The sequence below is a fragment of the Lagenorhynchus albirostris genome, chromosome 16 (genome assembly GCF_949774975.1).
Source record: "Lagenorhynchus albirostris chromosome 16, mLagAlb1.1, whole genome shotgun sequence".
Taxonomy (NCBI): domain Eukaryota; kingdom Metazoa; phylum Chordata; class Mammalia; order Artiodactyla; family Delphinidae; genus Lagenorhynchus; species Lagenorhynchus albirostris.
In genome coordinates this window covers 65,151,870-65,173,050 of record NC_083110.1, presented here as the reverse complement: position 1 = coordinate 65,173,050, position 21,181 = coordinate 65,151,870, and the positions used below count along the sequence as shown (strand labels likewise).

The 21,181-nt window shown below is 47.0% G+C and overlaps 1 protein-coding gene across 4 annotated transcripts in view; it reads right to left on the bottom strand.

Moving 5' to 3' along the window:
• Positions 1–21,181, bottom strand: part of RBM20 (RNA binding motif protein 20) — a 217,784-nt gene that overhangs the window by 48,514 nt on the left and 148,089 nt on the right. For 3 of the 4 annotated variants that reach the window (XM_060127058.1, XM_060127059.1, XM_060127060.1), the window contains exons 2-5: positions 13,950–15,036; positions 12,493–12,554; positions 10,543–10,634; positions 9,642–9,739 (exon numbers count right to left, since the gene is read on the bottom strand). In XM_060127058.1, the coding sequence (XP_059983041.1) occupies positions 9,642–9,739; positions 10,543–10,634; positions 12,493–12,554; positions 13,950–15,036 (1,339 nt within the window). The remainder of the gene's footprint in view (positions 1–9,641; positions 9,740–10,542; positions 10,635–12,492; positions 12,555–13,949; positions 15,037–21,181) is intronic. The other variant, XM_060127062.1, reaches the window with a different exon arrangement.

Here is a 21,181-nt window from a genome sequence, read left to right as displayed (position 1 = left end):
GGCTCCTCTGAGCCAGGCACGTTTCTGCCCATGTGACTCTGCTGTGGCCGGCCTGGGCTCACACGTGCTTGGACAACAAAGCAGACACGCAGGGTAGTTCTAGACTGACCCTGCTCCTTGCCTGTCCCGTTGCCTAGTGACTGGGTACGAGGGCCAGCGCCTCTCTCATTGTCTCCTCCAGACTGAAAGAGCAACTCAAGAGGCTTTTATCCAAGCGTAAGTGTAGCAAGTACTGCTGAGAGCAGAGCATGCCTCCCAAGGAATAAACACCCTCACCGCTGCTGGTCACCAAAGAACGATATGAAGTCACACTGCAGACAAGTTAGAAAGGTGCTAAAATGAGTGAGTCTAAATTAAGATTTTCATTTAAATTTTAAAAGTACATTGCAGCAACATGGATGGACCTAGAGGATTGTGACACTAAGTGAAGTAAGTCAGAGAAAGACAAATATCATATGATATCACTTATATGTGCAATCTAAAAAAAATGATACAAATGAACTTATTTACAAAACAGAAATAGACTCACAGACATAGAAAACAAATTTACGGTGACCAAAGGGGAAAGGGGGTAGGGATAAATTAGGAGTTTGGGATTAGCAGATACACACTACTATATATAAAACAAATAAACAACAAGGACCTACTATATGGCAGAGGGAACTATATTCAATATCTTGTAATAACCTATAATGGAAAAGAATCTGAAAAAGAATAGACATATATATGTATAACTGAATCATTTTGCTGTACACCTGAAACTAATACAACATGTAAATCAACTCTACTTCAATAGAAAGTTGTTTGTTTTGAAAAACTAAAAAAAAAAGTATCTATTTACATAGAAAAAAAAGTACATTTCATTGGCTCTTTTTCCTCCCAAGATTTTAATCAGCAATAGAAATTGGATTTTATTGACACCCTTGTCGTCACTTAAAATACTCATGAGATTTTTAGTAATCTTCCAATTAATCATATTAATCTGGAGTTTCTCCACTGGTGAACTGCAGATGGGTTACAGGTATGCCAAGATACTGGCCCCTTGGGGCAAAGCACCTCCAGTGGCCCCAAGCAGCTTCTTCACTTTAACCAGTTCCCTTCAGTGTATCATTTTCTAAGGGACCCATGAAATGAAAATCTTGCCCATCAAAAATCTGTGCTGTGTCTGGTGTCAGGGCATGTGAGAAATCTTAACCAGTTAGAAACATTTTTTATGTGTGGTATTCTTTTGCAAATATTTGAGTTAGGGTAGTTCAGTCTACTTTCCTTTCTGTCACTGAACTAAAGTATCTTTTTGTTAAACTCAACTAGGTTCAAAATCATACTTGATTCATAAAGGGTGTGGGGTTATATGTATAATCACTCTATCCTTGAACAGTTCATATAAACATGGCTATTATTTGCCTTACATCCTATGGGAACTCTGGACGATGGGGGAGAAGGGGTGAGAGGAAGGCAGAATACGGTCTAGGTGGTACTCTTCTAGAGTAAAATCTGTCCACTGGGGTCACAGACGATCCTGAGTGCCTTGGAGCAGACAGCATGATGCCTTATGCTAATTCCCAACTTGGGTTCTCTAAGAAGTCCAAGTCCTGAAGGGTCTTTGAAGGTAATATATCAAGGAAGAATTGTTATTCTTGACATTTAAAAAACCGGAGTTGAGGGACTTCCCTGGCGGTCCAGTGGTTCAGACTTTGCCTTCCAATGCAGGGGGTGTGGGTTTCATCCCTGGTCGGGGAGCTAAGATCCCACATGCCCGGCGGCCAAAACACCAAAGCATAAAACAGAAGCAATATTGTAACAAATTCAATAAAGACTTTAAAAACAAACAAACAAAAGAACCTGAGTTGAGCTCATACTTTGAGTTTCTTTACTGAGATGCTAATCTTGGTTAGATCCTTACCCTGATGAGAATGTCTGTTTGGTGTGTCTGTGTTTTTCGATTCCTAAAAATGGGGAGCTAGTTAATTACTCACTAATGTAAGTACTTTGGCAGATACAGTACTTTTGCCAAACATGAAATGCAGGACAGGTGCTGCTCAAGGTAGGAGTAATAACTGAAAACAGTTTGGGCTGTAAAAAGCACAAGACTTCCTGATGTAGTGAAAGAACCTGATCTTGGAAGACAGAGGGCTGGGTTTCAGTCCCAGCTCAGCGACCTATTAGGTACACGACAAGGACAAACTAGTTTTCCTTTCTGGGCCTTAGTTCCCCAGTGTCTGGAATGAGGAAGTTAGTCTATACGTCTTAAGTCCTCTCCAGATGTAAAATATCCATGCTTATGTGGCTCAAAGTTCTAAAATTCCACTCCTCTCAGAAGCCTTGCCAAGCTAAACCCTAAGATCCAGGTTAATGATAAGTTTCCCCAACTGTGTTGGGCAAAAACAGGAAGTCTGTGTTTTTCCCACTCCCTGTCCCAATGAATGTAATGTTTGTCCTCCCGCTCTGTGTGCTCAGCCGTTTCAGCATGCATGCATATGTGCACAAGCACGGCCATTGTTCAGACAGGCCTGTATGTGCTGGTGCTGGTTTCATCTTTACAGGGCTGAAGATAATCTCCAAGCAGTGAGCACCTTGCCAATGTGCTCTGCCCTGAGAAAGCCTCTGCTCCCTGAATGAACGAGAGGAGTTGAGATCATATACCGAGATAAACTAAAGACACGTGGGAACGCTGCCTCTCTGAGGACAGACACACATCAGGTGTGTGCCGCCTCACGGTCTTCAGGCACCAGTGCCAGGCCAGTGGGAATATCAGACAGACCTGGGTCTGTGTCCCTGCTCCCCAGTGACTACCGTGGGCAAGTTACTGAATTTCTCCAAGCCTGAGTTTGTTTGTCTATAAACCAGGGAAAATAAACATTGATTCCACAGGACCGTTTAGAAGACAAAAATGCCACAATGTATGTGAAGTGCCTTTGTGCAAGGCCTGGCATCAGCAGGCTTCTATAAATAAATATTTGTCTCCTTCTTTCCTCCAATGGTTAAAGGATGTGCTATGATGCTCCTGGACTGGGAAAAAAAAAGTAACTGTACTGTGATTATGTAAGAGAAAGTCTGTGTTCTTAGGAAATTCATGCTGAGGTAGTTAGGAGTGAAGAGGTACCATGTCTCCAATGGTTCAGGAGAAATACGCATAGATCATTAGATGGATGGATGGATGGATGAATGGATGGATGGATGAACAGATAAAGATAGAGATGGTTGGAGAGACAGATGATAAAGAGACAGAGACAGAAGAGACACAGAGAGAGAATGATGAAGTAAATGGGCCAAAATGTAAAAACAGTAGTAAATCTAGGCAAAAGGTATATGTGGGGGGAGTGTTCCTTATACCTTTCCTGCAACTTTTCTGTAAGTCTGAATTATATTAAAATTAAAAGTTACTCAAATAAATTTTAAAAGATGTGCTCTGGGGCAGAAGAGCAGCTGGGTTTAGAGAGAATTGTGAGACCTGGTGTTGATGAGCTCCGCTAACATCCCACCTGACGGTCTGCCTGCTGAGCTCCCAGGAGGCACACATGCGACAGTGCATTTGGAACTTCCCAGTCCAAGGTCAAATCTCTAAGAGAGCTAAGGCGTCTGGGCTGTAACTGAAGCCCTCATTACTAACCTAAGGGGACAATGATCCTTCACCAGCCCGGAGGACACTTCAGTCAGCTCGTAGACCAGCACGACCCGAATGCCCCTCCGTGCAATCAGGCGCCTGGGCTGTACATTTTCACAGGCTGGGGTCACTCATTTAAAACCAGATGCTGCTTCCAATGGTTCATGCAGCCGAGTCCAAGACCTCTCAAGTCACCCACAAATCTTTTATAGATGGGTGGAAATGTGAAAAGAGCAGACTTGTGTAGCAAGATTCTGAGACCTTTCAATGCCCTCCGACGCAGGTGGGAACGGGCTTCGCGGATGAGTTCAAAGAACAGCACCAGTTCAAATAACTCACAGAGTTGCAATAAAAATGTGGCTCAGGGCAAGAGGCCTGCGGGGTGAGAGAAGTCTCTCAAAGTGCTTCTTAGAGCTACGAAATGTAGATTCGATCTTCAGTAAATAAACGATTTTCTCTGCTCCAGCCTGATCTCCTTTAGATGTGGCCTAACCTCCTCTGGCACAGCCTGTGGGCCTCTGCCGGGTTTGTGCTAAACAAACCTGAGGACAGACACAGGGCAAATGTTTATTTCTCATGATGTGGATTTCGAACATACTATGCAGAGATTGAATGGGCATGAGTTCCAAAGCTATGGACCTTGGTGTAACTTGGAGGATAGAAAGATGTCTTTATTGATACTTTCAAATAGTTTATAAAGCATATTAGCTTTGACTTAGAGAAAATCTACTTTTATTGGTGCCGGATTGCCTACGGGGCTTGGGTGGCTCATGTGATGAGCAATTTCAACATTACTGTAAACTTTAGAGTCATGGAACCTTAAAACCAGGAGGTCATCTGGTCCACACTCATCAATGTGTATGCAGACACTGATGCCTGGGAAAAGGTAAGGAACTTAATCTGTGGGCAATGAAGTAGGGGTAGATGTGTGATAACAACTCTCACTGAAAAACCAATCAATCACAGACTTGATAAATTACGGTAAACGTATACAATAGACGGTGTTACAACATCTGAGAGTGTTTTATGTTCAGATGTGAAAAGATGTCTATAAATCAATTAAAATATGTCTTGAGAGTTTATGTTAAGTGAAAAAAAACCAAGATGCACAACAGATGATATGGGGTAATCTGACTTTCCCCAAAATATATACTTTTAGTAATTAAACATGCACACGTACACTAGCTAGAGATAGATAGCTATAGGCAAAGACATTTACCCTTGGCTTTCTCTGCAGGATTAGATTTTCTATTTTTTATATCTCTGTTACCGTTTAAAATTTTTTACATCATTTTACTGGTTTTGCAACAAGAAAAAATAATTCAGATTTGTAAAAAGAAAAGGAAAAACCCCAGAAAACAAAACCCACCCAGGTCTCCTGTTTCCCCACTCGTTGCTCTTTTCGAAAATGTACAAGGTGACCCCTGCCCAGGGGACAAGAGCGAGGACAGAGCTGGAATGGCGAGGGAGGGTGCCACATCAGTTAAGAACTCTCCATGCTCTTTGGCGGTCAGGAGACCAGAGTGCTCTGAGCCACGGACCCAGAAGGCCAAGCTGGACAGACAGATGTTCAAGAAACAGCCAGCAATCTGAGGCACAACGTATGACTTAAACCTCTGGTCTTTCAAAAACATTTCTATTTTCCTGTGCCTCACTGTCCTTATTTATACACGTTTTCTGGTGTGCAGGGTCCTGGAGAGAAAGAAACCATAAAAACAATGTGTATCGTCCCAGGCCAGGGAGGTCCCATCTGAGGCACCAGCACTAAATAAACTCCAAGGTGGCTGTGAAAACTACAAGGCGGTTTTCCGGGGACAGCCAGCAGGCAAAGTGCATCTCAGGCAGGCGCAAGAAAACGATTTACAGCCCTATGGCCCCTTCTAGAAACCTGATTACTCTGCTTATGACAACTCAGGCAGCAAAGGATAAAGTGCGTCTGCTCTGTCAAATGGCAGAAGCTTAAGTGAAAGTGAATGCTCCTCTCCCAGGACCCTGGGGCTGGAGGACCCTGGGGCTGGAGGGGACAGACACAAAGCACCCACCCTCGGCAAATGCAGCACACGACTGTCACTTCAGTGCCCCATCTCTGTCAGAAATAAACATGGAAACAAAGGGCTTGCATTCCCACCGAGCTGTAAATTCAGCCAAGCCTGGGCTTGGGGGAGGCCGTAGATGTGTCATGTGGTCATTATAGATTTCATGGCAGTTCAGATACCCTCTGAAGCCTCAGTCATAACACGGAGCACCCTGTCACTGTGTTCCCCTGCTTAAAAACAGAGGGCTTTAGAAGGAAAAACTGCTCTTTGCTCCATAAACAATAGTGATATGACAATGGCTGAGTCCTGGCTGTTCCAGCTTTTACTCAACAAAATGTGTTTCTGAAAAGACTCATGTAAGCGGAATCAGGCAGAAAAAGCCCTGGCACTGAACTGGAACACACTCCTGGAGGAAAAGGCATCAAAGCCTTTATGGGTTCTCTATGGTAGCTGGAAGGGGGGAAGTGGGAGGAATTTCACTGTCCTCCTTAAATATTTCTTTTCTGTTTGAATTTTCACAAAAAGCATAAATATGTAAACAGAAAAAACCAATAGAATGCAAAAGGAGCTCGCTGGCCACTCATGGAGCCCAGAAAAGCATCCCCTGGTAACACAGTAACCACCCCTTGATGTATCTACTTATCTTGGTAGGTCAGCATTTGTAGGCAGAAAAAAACCCAATAATTTTTCTGAGGAACTCTCCTGCTACTTAAAGGAGCCTCGCAGAGCATCGTAGCAGATTCATCAGCTCTTCATTTCTCGGCTCTTCTCCAGAGGTCAATATTTTTGGATTTCAGGTTTTTCCAAAGTGACATACCCACATTCGATAGCATTTGCCAGAAATGGCAACAAGAGGACCAGAAGCCGACAGAAGGATGTGAACATCTAGGCACTGATGATGCAGGGAGTGGCTGGGGCAAACTGTGTCCTCATCCCCCAGATTATCCTTGGGAAGCTCACGTGACCAGCAAGGCTTCGCAGAACTTGTAACGATAAAACCAGTCAGATGAGAGCTCTTCACCTCCAATGGGTATACGGAAATGCCTCCAAATGTCGGGTTCATCTTGGGAGACACTGTCACGGTACAGGAGAATTCGGCTGCTGGGTCTGATGGCCTTTTCACCTTTTGCTCCAGGTCTGCTGGCCAAAGCCTGAGAAGTCCTCATCGCCCCAGGCAGCCTCAGAGCCTGCTAAGCAGCTTGTGGAGTGGGAGTGGGGGAGGAGGGAACTTACTAATGAGAGAATCATCACGAGGGAGAGAAGTCAGAGACCCTCAGAGCCGGGGTAGCAGCACTTAGCGGTTAAAAATGAGGCTTCTAGATAGAGCCGGGTTCCCTGGGTTCAAATCCCAGTGCTGCCATTTACCAGCTGTGTGACCTTAGGCAGGTTACTTAGTGTCTCTGTGCCTCAGTTTCCTCCCCTCACAGAGTTGTCTGGAGGATTAAATGAGCTAACACATACAAAAAAATGCTAAGAATGTGTTGGGCACTATGTAAATGCGCTATTATGATCATATCCGACAATTTCTGGGCTCTCCATCACCTTCCTGCTGCTGCCAGTGCTGAAAGCAAAATGTTCCTTGTGTTGCTTCTCAGGCTCAAGCCAGATGAATGCCCATCTCTAGGCGTCTGGAGGAAACTGTACTCATGAATGGTCACGAGTCAGCAGATCGCTCGTGCCTGCCCCTCACCTAAGTAAAGCCCTTCCGTGGGAGCCTCTCAGCATCTCTCGGGGTGGGGAGGGCAGATATGACTACAGGGATTCCCAGACAGATTCGCACAGGAGGAACGCTGACACTGAGACTGGCCCCAAATCACATGACCAGCAGACAGAGCTGGCCTTAGCACAGGTTCCCCACAGCAGGCTAAACAGACTCGTTACACAAAAATAGCCATTATTACTTCTTACACGCTGCACGGTTCACAAAGCATTGTCACCTACATGGTCTCATTTGACCCTCACAAGGGCAGGACGATGCTGGTCTACCCTCAGACCATCGAATCAGGAGACTGTGCTCAAATGGCCACATAAGATGTTCCGAGATTAGAGGCATAATCAGAAGGATCAAAGCCAAGTGAAAACCTAACTTCAAAAGTCATTATTAGGGGAGTATTTTCCCCATTTAAGGAAATAGAGCCTCAGAGAAGTAAAGCCATTTGCCCAAGGCCTCTCAGCTTCAGGATCCGGAACTGGGACATGAACTTAGGGCCTCTTGCCTCCATATCCACAGCAAAGGGCCTCTGGTTCACCGGTCAGTGCCGGAGGACGCAGTTGAGACACAGACAGACACAGAGTCACCCTGCCCTTGCCTCTCCTCGCTCCCTCAGCCCCTGCCCCTTCATAAAGGGACTCAGTTGACACGGGCTCTCCTTCCTGTGCCCAGACCCCTGGCCCATCTGGCACACAGCCCTGCCTCCCCTGTCTGGGTCACAGCCCCTTTCTGCTCAGTGCTGGGGTCTCAGAACCGGCTCCGTGGTCCACAGTGTGGGAAACAGGCCCTGGGGTAGGTGGTGCTGGAGCGGACAGCGCCCCCATGGGACACAAGGTCAAGTCATCGGGGGCGTCTGACTCCAAGACAAATGCCAGGTTCACTGAACCCAGCCATTCTGCTCTCCTGGGACTGACCCCAAGCTGTCACTGACGGGCCGTGGCTCTCAGCCTGAAGACTGAAGAGGGAAACCACAACATTCCTTCACACACGGGCTTGCAGACAGGGGCTCCCTCTTGAAGCACGTCTCCCCGAAACACAAATAAACAGACACAAACAAATGGAAATCTCGGCCCAGACAGGCCTCACTTCTCATCATGAACCTCTTCGCCTCCCCACTCACTCAGCCCCCAGGGTCTAAAACCTACACTTCTCTGCTTGCTCTTCCTAAGTTTTGCTCAAATGCCCCGACAGACACGTGGAAGGGACGGCACGTGGAGGCCCGCTCTGCTGAGCGCAAGAAGAAAGAGCCTGCAGCTGCTCACATCACGAATTGGAAAAATACAGGCACAGGCAAAACCACACAGACACGCGCCCTCGAGCAGGGTTCAGTCAAACACAGTTTGCTTTACAGGTGGCTCTGCGGCTCCCACCCCCTTCCCCACATTTGCCAGGGAGGGAGAGAAGCTGGGCAGCTCCTGGGGGACCAGGCTACACGCAGGGGGAAAACTGAGGTGGGGAGAGCGAGTTGTCACAATTGCTGGAAAAAGGAGGAATGAATCTTTAGAGCTTTGGGGGACGAAAGTGCCCGTTGTAGAGAGGAAGGAACACAAACACAACTAAAAACGAAGTATTGATATTATGCAGACGTGACCATTTCCCCAAGGGGTCAAAAATACCATTAGTGCACGGTCCGTACTTTTCAAACACATTTTCTCTTTCTGTTCAAGTTTCAGAATTACCCACTCACAGGAAATGGTCCACTTCAATAAAATGTCCAAGTCTTAGAAAACACACAGCACACACACACACACACACACACACACACACACATACACACACACACACACACACACACAAAACCCTCATACTTATTTTTTTCTAAACCAGTGCTGAATGCTAGAAAATCTTTGAGTGCTTTCAATTTTAAGAAATTATGTCAGCTTTTTAATCTATGTGTTTCAACACCAGCTGGACTGAATTAAACAACTCTTTTTTAAAAAAAATATTCATCCATTTATTTATTTATTTGGCTGTGCCGGGTCCCAGTTGTGGCATGTGGGATCTCCAGTTGTGGCATGCAAACTCCCAGCTGTGGCACACAGGATCCAGTTCCCTGACCAGGGACTGAACCCAGGCCCCCTGCCCTGGGAGCGTGAAGCCCCAGCCTGTGGACCACCAGGGAAAACCCTGAATTAAACAACTCTTGACCTCTGCTTTCCTGCTCTGCACCAAGCCCCACCTGTGCCAGCTTCACCCCAGCCCCTTCCGTACCCCTACACCCAGGCAGAGCAGGTGATACAGACGCGTTGATGATGACAAATGACAGCAGAGAAGATGCTTCGGTACTCACATTTGTCCCCGGGGAAGCTGGAGGGAATGCGGGATTTGACTGAGTAAATGACCTTGCAGGAATGGCCGCATATGATGTTCCAAGATTTGAGGAGTAATCTAAACGGTAAATTACACAAAACTGGGTGAAAACCTAGTCATTTCCTTGACCTTCAAAAGTCATTATTTATGGATATGTGCAAGAGCAATGTTCCTCCTATTTAAAACTAAAAATGACATTTTACTAAATGTTCTTTTAAAAAAATATTAAATTTAGCTTTTCTTTCTTGAAATAAATCATTCTTTTTCATAAATGTTTAAAAGTCGTAAGGCAAACATAATAAAATAACTGGTTTAAGCCCCCCAAAATAAAGTCATTGTTAGGACAGAAGTGGGAAGAGAAAAGTGAAAATTCCATTTTAACACAGTGATTAGTGATTGGCATGATTATACTTCTGGGCATGTTGATAACCAGCAAAGCTTTACGTCTAAAACACATAGAAAACACTGAGGAGGCCAGAGAGCAGGCCCAATGCATTTTAGCATCTTGGGATCTGTTTGCTTTATAGATGTGTCCACAAAGGCACAACGGGGACATTTGGTTATTAAAGATGGGGAGTAAATGTCAGATAGCTAGTGGGAAGCAGCCGCATAGCACAGGGAGATCAGCTCGGTGCTGTGTGTCCACCTAGAGGGGTGGGATAGGGAGGGTGGGAGGGAGACGCAAGAGGGAGGAGATATGGGGATATATGTATATGTAGAGCTGATTCACTTTGTTATACAGCAGAAACTAACACACCATTGTAAAGCAATTACACTCCAATAAAGATGTTAAAAAAATAAATAAATAAAGGTGGGGAGTAAGAAGCCTTTGGAAAACTGATTTCTGCTTCAAGCTGCTGATCTGTGGGGCCCTTTCTCACCTTCGTTCCCAGCAGGGTTATAAACGGCTGTGCTGTTGGGAGAGGCACACAGTGTTCCCTCTGCAGAACCGAGTACACACCGGACAGCGGCGCTGGAGAGGGGTGAAAAAAGGGAACCAGTTACTCAATAAGTTAAACAAAGAATTGCCATGTGACCCAGAAATTCCACTCCAAGGCTTAGACCCCAAATAGCAGAAAATAAATGTTCAAACAGAGATGTTCACAGCAGCCCTATTCATAATAACCAAAAGGTAGAAACACCCCAAATACAGATCAAAAGATGAATGGATAAACACAATGTTTATATATATATATATATATATATATATAAAAAATATTATTCAGCCATAAAAAGGCTACATACGCTACAATGTGGGTGAACCTTGAAAATATTATGCTAAGTGAAAAAGCCAGTCACAAAAGGTCACATGTTATATGATTCTATTCATATTCAATGCTCAGAAGAAGCAAATCCATGAAGACAGAAAGCAGAGTAGTGGTTGCCAGGGGCGGGGGGTAGGGAGGGGGAATGGGGAGTGACTGCCTAATGGATATAAGTTTCCTCTGGGGGTGATGAAAATGTTCTGGAACTAGAGACTGGTAGTATTTGCAAAACCTTGTCAATGTGCTAAATACCATTGAATTGTACACCTTAAAGTGGTTAACATGGTGAGTCTTATCAATAAAAAAATGGGGAGCCAGAAAAGAAATGCCTTTTTAAAATCACTTTTTTAAATTGTGGTAAAATACACATAACATAAAACGTACCATCTTAACCATTTTTAAGTGTACGGTTCGGTGGCATTGAGTACATTCACACTGTTTGGCAACCATCGCTACCCTCCATCTTCCGAAGAACTCTTTCCCATCTTGTAAAACGGAAGCTCTGTACTACCTCCCCAGCCCCTTCTCCCCGCCCCTGGCAGCCACCCTTCTACTTTCTGTCTCTATGAATCTGACGACTCTCAGTACTTCCTGGAAGTGGAATCACACAGCATTTGTCCTTTTGTGACTGGCTTATCTCACTTAGAGTAACGTCCTCAAGGTTCACCCATGTTGTTGCCTGTGTCAGAAATTCCTTCCTTTTGAAGGCTGAATAATATCCCACTGTAAACACAGACCACATGTGTTTATCTATTTACCTGGCCTGGACATTTGGGTTGCTTCTACCTGTTGGTTACTGTAAATAAGGAAGGGAGGCCTTTCGGATGAGCTCATTTCAAAACACTTAACCCCATCCTCTGTTCTACACCCCTGGGCCCAGGCTCCTCTCTTCTGTGTGGGTATCTGGAACCCCTTCCTCACTGGTCTCCCCAAGTCTGCCTTTGCCCCCACCACCTATTCTCAGCATGGCAGCCAGGGTCCCAGTCAGTGAAGCCAGAGCACATCCCTTCTCTGCTCAGCCCTCCAGGGCTCCAGTCCCATTCAAATCAAAAGTGAAAGTCCTCTCCACAAGCCCCAGTGCTCAGGATGCAGCCCCACTACTTCCCTGGCTCCTCCCCCCAGGTACTCCGCACTGCTCACACTGATGCTGCCTGTGCATCCTTGGACCACGCCAGGGCTCTCAAACTCGCCGTTCCTTCTGCTGGGAGTGCATGTCCCCCAGACGGCCACGGTTCATTCCATGCCCTCCTGGGATGTCCTCAGTGAGGCCTTCCCACCACCAGCCCCTCTGAGTGTGCGCGCACACACACACACACACTTCCTGCCTCTGCCCTGATGCCGTTTTCTGCTTAGCGTTTACCACCAGAGACGCTATAGAGTTCACTAGTTTATCATCTGACACTGCCCCACCCCCCTGCCATTAAGTGTAAAGCTCCTTGAGAACAGGGATTTGCTTGTTTTGTCCTCTGCTCTTTCCCCAGCAAGAACAAAGCAAGGCACACAGTAAGTGCTCAGTGAACGTGCGCTGAGTGCATGCATGAACCTGTCCTCCTGGACAGCACTTACTTTTCAGAGAAGAGCAGGCATTTCTGAGCATGGAGTTTCCCTTTTACATGCAGCTCCCAGTCCTAGGCCAGAAGGAGAGAAAAATGACCGAAGGAGAACTGAGCCCCCAGGAAGGCAGTGGATGAGTACAGATTTCCTCCTAAGGACAGGGAGGGCAGAGTGCCCAGATGCTGGACCAGCCCTGCTGATGCCTCTCCCTCCCCTGCTCCCCTCCCATCCAGGCTCCTCCCCCGTTCTTGCCTCCCTAACCAGCCGTCACCGTCATCATCATCATCATCGGCCTCCACCTGCACATCCCATGCCTATCTTGGACAGGAGCCCAGATTCACAAGTCCGATTTCCTCTTCCCCTCTCAGGGGGCCCCTGGTCCCACCACACCTCCGATGTACTTCCATATGAGAATCTGGCAGGTGGACTCCCAGGGAGTTGCAAAGCCTTAGAAAAGACTTATGAGAGACAAAATCCTCCATCACCTCCCACGTTAGCCGGCCCCCTCCCGAGACAGGAGGTGAGAGGGTATGGTCCACCCAAGTGACAGGGATGCGTTTGCATGACATAACCCAAGCAGGGGTGAATGACACACTGTGGTGTGTTGCCCGCTAAATAAGGATTACTGTGCTCTGCAGACAAGATGAGAGACGAGAGGCCGTACAGCTCAGTGATAAGAGGCACAGGCTCTGGGAGGGTCAGACCCCCGTTTGAATATCCACTCCACCACTTTCTGGCTATGGGGCCCTGGAGAAGTCATTTCATCTCTCTGGGCCTCAGTTTTTGCATCTGTAAAATGAGTATAATAATAGTATCTACCTTGGAGAGTTACCGCTGACACAGAGGAAGGGTTTAATATATGCTAACTGCAATTATTCTTGCTTTGGAATACTTCACTGTATCATCAATACATCTTGGGGGAAAATTTATACTACCATGGATTTTTGTTTGCAGGGGCCCAAAGCACTTTACAACCACTGAAAAGGTGTAATAAGGCTCTACCTCCATTTTGCAGATGCAGAAGCTGAGGCCTCTATAACAATTTGTCTAGGTCCCACCTGAGAATTACTCCCTTGCCCAACTCAAAATTCTGCTAACACTTTCCCCCTTTTGTACTCAGTACAGTATACGTTCTCAAGGAATGTAGGCAAGGAGGCAGAGGCTAATTCCTGAGTCTCTTTTCCATAACCCAAGTGGGGTCACTTGGTGCTCCACTCACCCTCATCTCTCACCTATAACCATGGGTAAGAATCTCTTATTTGCCTTAAAGCAAGGGACTGGCCCTGATACATTTCTGAAATTCCTTCTGGTTCTAATACCTAGGCTTTTCGTCAAGGGTACCGATGGCAAAATTCTGTTACCCAGTCCCCAAATGTCACAGTTCCTTGCCCGTGAGCAGCAGGAGTTGGGCTGTGGTGGAGAGCCCACAAGGCTCCGCTGTGGCTCCCAGCCGGTCCTGGATGACTCACCTTCAAATCAAACACCTTCTTGTCGCAGATGCTACAGACGTGGGGCAGGTGGAGGGGGGTCACACCGTGAAAGTCATTCAGCTCGTGCGCCTGCAAGGGCTGCACAGACAGCATCGCCTGCTCCTCCGTGGCCCGCCGCCAGGCTCCGCTGAAACCCTGTTTGCTGTTGTTGAGCCGACCCCCAAAGGAAGGAGGGGTCCTGTCTGGGGTGGGCTCCTCGGGGTCATACAGCTCATAGGGCTGGCTGGGGGCTGGAGGCCACAGGTTGGGGACTGCTCTAAGGTCGGGCTTGCTTTGGCCAGAGAATCCATGGGGGCTCTCCCACTGGCTGTTCGGACCCTGCAGCAGCGGACCTACCTCGCCTTTCAAGCCCCCGGCCGGCTCAGCCGCAAATCCACCTGCCACCTGTGACCCTTGGGCGTTGGGTCCGTAGAAGTCCGTGGGAAAGGTGGCTTGGCCATCTTGCCCTGAGTGGCTGTAGTGCCCTTCATAGGTCACGCCGCCCGAGGTAGAGGCCGAGGCTGGCAGGAAACTGGGCTGACCATCAGTTTCAGAGCCATATGCCTGGCCCGAGTTGGCTTTACCATACTCGTAGAATCCCGCCGCAGCAGGGGCGGGCCCAGTCTTGCCGATGTCCAAGATGACTGCTGGCTGGGCAGGGGTCTGAGGCATGACCCCGCTGAAAGGGTGCATCACAATGGCATTGGGGGGCTGGCTGGGGAGACTCACAGAGGGCCCTGGGCCTCGTGTCTGGCCCTGGGGCGAGAAGGCAATTGCATTAGAGGGAAACCGGGCACTGGGCATGGTTGCTGCGTGTTGGGGCACCCCGGTGTGGCCATGGGGGGAGCTGATCGTGGACGGATGCCTCAACTGGTTGAAGAGAGGCTGGGACATGGCCACTTTGGAGAGGACTTGGTTCAGGACGGTGGCGGCCGCGGGGTTGCCGGTGGCGGCCGTCTGTGCCAGCTTTAGCCGGTGGAGGGTGAGCTGAGCTTGCAGCTGAGCCAGCTGGAGGCTCGCGGGCGAAGGAAGCAGCGGGTGTGCGTTACTGACCGAGAACGGGGTCTTGTCCAGGAGCTTGGCGGCACTGCAGGGAGACAAAGGCCTAGATGCACAGCTGTTTTCCACCCAGGGGGACAACAGGCTGTTTGTTTGCTCATCCGTGGTCGCCCCTCCCATACAAACAAGACCCTCCCACACAGGCCCCACATGTAATCGAGTCTGCAAAAACCTATACTCATAAACATCAATTAAACAATTATTTTAAAACTCCAACAGAAAAATTCTTATATGGTATAATGTTCAATCTCACTGGTAATCAAAGAGATACAAGTAAAACCATTAGAAACAAATATTTGCCTAGCGAAGTAGCAAATATATATATATATATATACGTATATATAACTATATAGCCATATATATATCTCACAGCACTCAGTGCTGGTGAGATAAAGCAGAATGGATACGATATCAATGATAGTCTAAACTCGTGCGACTTTGTCCAAAGGTAGTCTGGCGACATGCATTCATTACAGCCATACTCTTTGACCCAATAATTCAATTCTATAAATCTAGCCTAAGAAAATGAGCTAAAATGCAGACAAAACTTGATACCCAAAGGTGTTTAATGATACTACATTATTTAAGAGTCCAACATTGATTGTTACAAATAACTGATAATAGTAGGGAGGGGAGTTTTAAAGTGAGTAAATTATAACATATTTATAGAATGAAATGTTCAGTAACCATTCACTACTGGTGCGCACATTTCTATTGTATCATGTAATATTTAAGACATTCAAAAAAGTGTTCCCAGGCTTCCCTGGTGGCGCAGTGGTTGGGAGTCCGCCTGCTGATGCGGGGGACACGGGTTCATGCCCTGGTCCGGGAAGATCCCACATGCCGTGGAGCGGCTGGGCCCGTGAGCCATGGCCGCTGGGCCTGAGCGTCCAGAGCCTGTGCTCTGCGACGGGAGGGGCCACGGCAGTGAGAGGCCCGCGTAACGCAAAAAAACCCAAAACAAACAAAAAAGTGTTCCCATCACCAAGCTTAAGACAGAAAACATGCCACCACACTAAGTCCTCCTTGGGTATCTGCTCTCCCATCCTCATCCCACACTCATCCTTGCCGGTCATAGGCTCCATTTTGAATTTGGTAAGGTCATCGTTTACAAAGGAAAAAAACATTAGTGACACGAGAAAAATCCATAGACTCTAATGTTAAATGAAAAAGTAGTCTTCAAAATTGCACACAGAGTGAATTGTGTGTGTATATTTCTGCCTAACACATTTTCATCCTTGTCCTCATTTCACATCCAAAAGCAACAAGAATCATGTGCCCTTCAGTTCACTCTCAAACCCAACTAGCACAGGAAAAAATCAAAAAATTACAAGTGAAGAATCTGAATTTGAGATCACAGGCAGTGGTGGGCTCTCACAGAATCTTATTTCGGGGGTGTTCTGTCTGACACGTGCCTTTCACGTGACCCTTGTTGGTTGGTTACGGTGTTTTCTAGACCAAAAATCAGGACCCGTGGACTGGAAAGGGAACAGACTTTCCCAGAAAATCTGGGACACGTGGTTACCATTGTCATGGCTCTTTTGTAAGACCCTATATTTCCTGGTCTTAAAGTCCCCTTCCGAGGAGTGGGTGCAATCAGGAAATGTGTTCGGGATGTTGATAAACTGGAATTCTCAGGACGTTTTAATGGGAAGAATGGGACCGTGCAATTGAGATTGGGATTGCCATGGACAGCCCAGGCTGCACGTTCAGCATGTCTACGGCAGTGTGGGATAGAAACTGCAAAGCTGGGACACTTTAGACAAGGTGTCCACTGTCACATGCTCTGTCCCGTACAAGTCTGATGACAATGAAACAAAGGAGAAGGGTCAGAGGTAGGGACAGGCGAGGGAAAAAAGGGAGGTGTGTGGCATGTCACTCCTCTCCCACTTTGGGTTGGCGTGTTACATTGGTCCGAGAGAATGAGGGGAGGCAGGTGGGGGAGGCAGGTGAGTGGGACAGATTCTCACATTTACTGCGACACTGTGTGGCCAGTGCTTTGCCTATGTTATCTCATGGGATCTCGCCATTAGTCCTATGGGCTATGGGTAACCTCACCCCAGTTTTGCAGGGCAAGAACCTAAAGCTCAGAGAGATTAGGTGATCTACTTAACGAATACCCATTGTTGGTGAGTACAGACCAGGGAGTCAAACCCCAGCCAGGCTTTGCAAAGAAGAGAAGGGGCGCAAGTGGTTAAGTACACAGCTCCTCAGCCCTCCCCGAGGACTTCTTCGTGGGCTGCTTCACTGTTTTGCCTGAAGTGAGTTCTCAGAACATTAGGCACACCCACATTCAAATTCAAGTACAAAACACACTTTGCAGCCAGACAAAAACGACTTTGTCTTACTCTTTCTCATTCTATGAGAGATCAAGAATTTGCTGTAAGTCATTAAAGAGACAGGACCTTCACCCAGCCAGCAGCCCTGCTGTGCTCCAAGGACAACACAGGCTGGCTGCGTTTTAAGATACTGGGGGGCTGGTTAAAGGTCGTGACAGACCTTTTCTCCTCTGGGTAGTTGTGCTGGTTGCAGCCAAGCCTTGGGGGCCCCAGTGTGGCCCCGGGCACAAATCATGGCAGCAGCAGAGTTGCGGAAGTGCTAACTGTCCACGTCCGCAAGAATATGAAAGGAAGAGGAGGATGCTCTAGAGTCTGGTGATAGATTTCTACTTGTGTAGTGTTAAGTAGCTGAGCTTTGGAGGAGCAATTAAGCTTAACTCAAAACCCTGCCCACCCAGTGCCAACCCTTCCTACCAGGGCTGTCCTGCAACGCAGCCTGTCCTTGCTAACAAGGCAATGATGAGGTGCCAACTTGGTTTCCATGAGAGAGTAGGACAAGGTTGGTTCTGTTTTTCCCAGAGAAGTCAACTGTGTTTTCCAAAACTCTGTTCTGGGCTGGAGGGAGCTCTTGCTGGAGATTCCCCTTTGCCTCTGAAAGGACACGCAAGGAAGAGCCGTCTTTCCAACTAGGAGAGCCAACCTCGCTGGGTATTTGTAGGTCAGCCACGGGAAACGAGTGCTTTTCTGAGGACAGTCCAGGTTACAGAAGTTTACTCATTCACATGCAGCATGAATTAAGAAGACTGGCTAGATTTTCTTCCCAACTTCTGCTTTGCCTAGCAAATTCCTATTGTCCTTAACTTGAATCAACCTTGAATGGAAGTGATTTCACAGGAATCATCAGAGCTAGATAACTTTATGAACCAAAGACCCTTCGATAAAAAAGAAAAGGCACTTTATCCTACTTATAAAAAGCCTTAAAATTCTTAGCCTATCAGCATTAATAACTTAAAATTCAGGTGCATATAACTATCATACTTCTGAGCCAAAAATTGGGGCATGTCGTCTGACACCCTAAAGGGTAGAACAGAGGTCACCCTCCTGTCTTCCTTGGTTTTTCACTGTCACATCACTGCCTTATATTGAAAATAACTGCTTATGTGCCTCTCTCCCTCCACTAAACGTAAGCTCCACCAGGGCAGGGAGCACGTCTCAGAGATTCTCGCATTTTCTGGGCACACTGCCTCGCACTTGGTGGGTACTTGGTAACCGCCACGAACAGAATGAAGAAGGAAGATAATGGATGCATTATAGGAAGGAGAATCTAAATATATGCAGAAAACAAATGGATTTTGCTGTTGTATACAGCTTACACTTCACTCAGGTACAGAGCCACCGGCCTAGGGAGCTGTCTACAATTCCCCATTCCAAAGCAAGAGTTCCAATACTCTCACTCCCTGTCCAAATCTAGGTTTTGAAATCAAATGGATAATCCCTGTGGTAGGCTGAATAATGAACACCCCCCCACAAAAAAAAAATCTCTACATCCTAATCCCCAGAACCTGTGAATCTTACCTAAAATGGTAAAGGGGACTGTACAGATGTGATTAAATTAAGGATCTTGAGATGGAGAGATTATCCTGGATTATCTGAGTTGACCCAATGTAATCACAAGAGTCCTTATAAAATAGAGGCAGGGGGATCAGAGTCAGAGAGAGAAGATGTAAGGATGGAAGCACAGTCAGAGAGGAGAAAAGATGCTATGCTGCTGGCTTGGAAGATAGGGGGAGGGGCCGTGAGCCACGGAAATGCAAGTGGTCTCTAGAAACTGGAAAAGACAAGGAAACAAAATTTCCCCTCGAGCCTCCAGAAGGAACCAGCCTTGCTGACACCCTGACTTTGGCCCCGTGAGACTGATTTCGGACTTCTGATCCCCAGAACTGTAAGAAATTTAAATTTAACTGTAAATTACTAAATTTGTGGTAACATGTTACAGAAGCAATAGGAAATTTATAAAATCCACCAAGAAAATTAGATGCAAAAGAGGCTTCCACTCAGAGAGGCAGCAGTGGGTGTGGGGACATTGGCTGGATCTTTCTGGTATGAACTCTTGCCCCCAGAGATCCTGGGGAGCACAGACCATCTGACCCAGGATCTGAACACCCTCTGGGAACTTAGCCAAGAGCCAGAAAAACCCAGAAGTCTCTTCCTTTTCCGAGTCACATTTCTCTAAGCAGCTGGAGCAATGGCACCCTGGGAGAATTACAGACCCTTAGCGATCAAGTCATCCACCCCGCTCATTAACAAAGAAAGTGACTTGCCCAAAGGCACACAGTTGGGTGGCAGTAAAACCTCAATGAAAACCCAGAGCTTTCAAACCAGCTTCTAGTGCCTGACAGAATAGCCTTGCCTCCAAAAGCCTTAAGTTCCAGAACTATCTATTTCATCACCAAATTATCATCTCCACCCATATTTCCCTGTGGTCCTCCCCTCTGTTCAGTGAGATGCTGACTACCTTCCATATGCAAGGCACTTGCTGAGCCCTGGGGAGGTGCAGAGATACAGGCCCTTTCTGGAACCCCTGTCAGCTCCAGAAGTGAGAGCAGGGATGCCCCCTTGTCTGGGGAACAGGTGGGGGGCAGGGTTCTATGCACCTGCCACATCCTCTCTTCTTCTAGGTCTTGTGCAGCAGCTCTGTTTGCAGTCATATGGTCAAACCTCATCTCTCGGCAGGGGGGAGTGCAGCCCAGTCAGGCACATGGCCTGGGCATCCGGCACAGAGCTAGAATACCTACCACACAACCCCACAGAGGGCTGGTCCACATTTGCAAAAGAAACAGCACAGCCGCTCTGATCCATCCAGGCCTCCATGAGGCTCACTTCCCCCAGGGCTGAGGTTTCTTTTCCTTTCCTGAGCCGTTAATTGTAACAAAGAATTCACAGTGCAAAAAAAAAAAAGGAATTCACAGCGAGTAATTACATTAAAAACTTTGGTTCCCTGCTCACTTAGAAAGTTGGTTTTTTTGTTTGTTTTTTGGTTTTGTTTTTCAGTTAAAGCAGAATTTCTCTCAAGAGTTTTAGAAATAAAATACAACATAAAGGAGAACGAGTTGCCTTTATAATACTGGGAGATTTAGGAACTCCAGATGAACACTGTTTCTAATGGTTTAATCCCATAGTGTCAAATGGATGTGTGACATATTGCACCCCCTGGGACAGCCAACATCTGTCTCTAACCCTCACTCTTTGTCCCAAAGCTCTTTCACATTTTATTCTGAGTCCCCAGCAGGATGTCATGATGGATTAGTATTTGGGCACAAGAAGTGAGGCACTGTCCTTCTTCAGTTTGAGTCGGGGTGCTGGAAATTCAGCAAGAGTTTTGTGACATAATCCATCCTGTTCTGAAAGGAAGGGAGGGTACCCATGACACAGAAGGGCCGCAGGGCCTCTGCTCTGAAACAGACTCCAGCAAAGGGGCCAACGGGGCTTCACGAGTTTGATTCAGCCCACAGGGACTGAGCATCTATTCTGTGCCAGGCAAAGGTGCTAGAGATGGAAAAAGAGAAATCTTCCCGAAACCACAGGGGAGACAGGTCAACACAGAGAGGATGAATGTTCCGAGGTAAGCACAAAACAGTAAGGTACACCAGGAAGTGGTTCAAGCCTCAGACATTTCACAGAAATGTAACAAGTGAAAGAAACGGCCAACTCAAGGGCCTTCCCTGAACTCTGAACAAAAACTTGCAAACATTCTGGGTTTATTAATCAACGTACAGATGCAAAGATGCATCAGCTGTTGGTGAAAGGCAGCAATAGGGTGAGTTGTGGTCAGAGACCCGGCTTCCGTCTGCCTGTTACTGGTTGTATGATGAGGGAAAGTCGCTTAATTTTTCC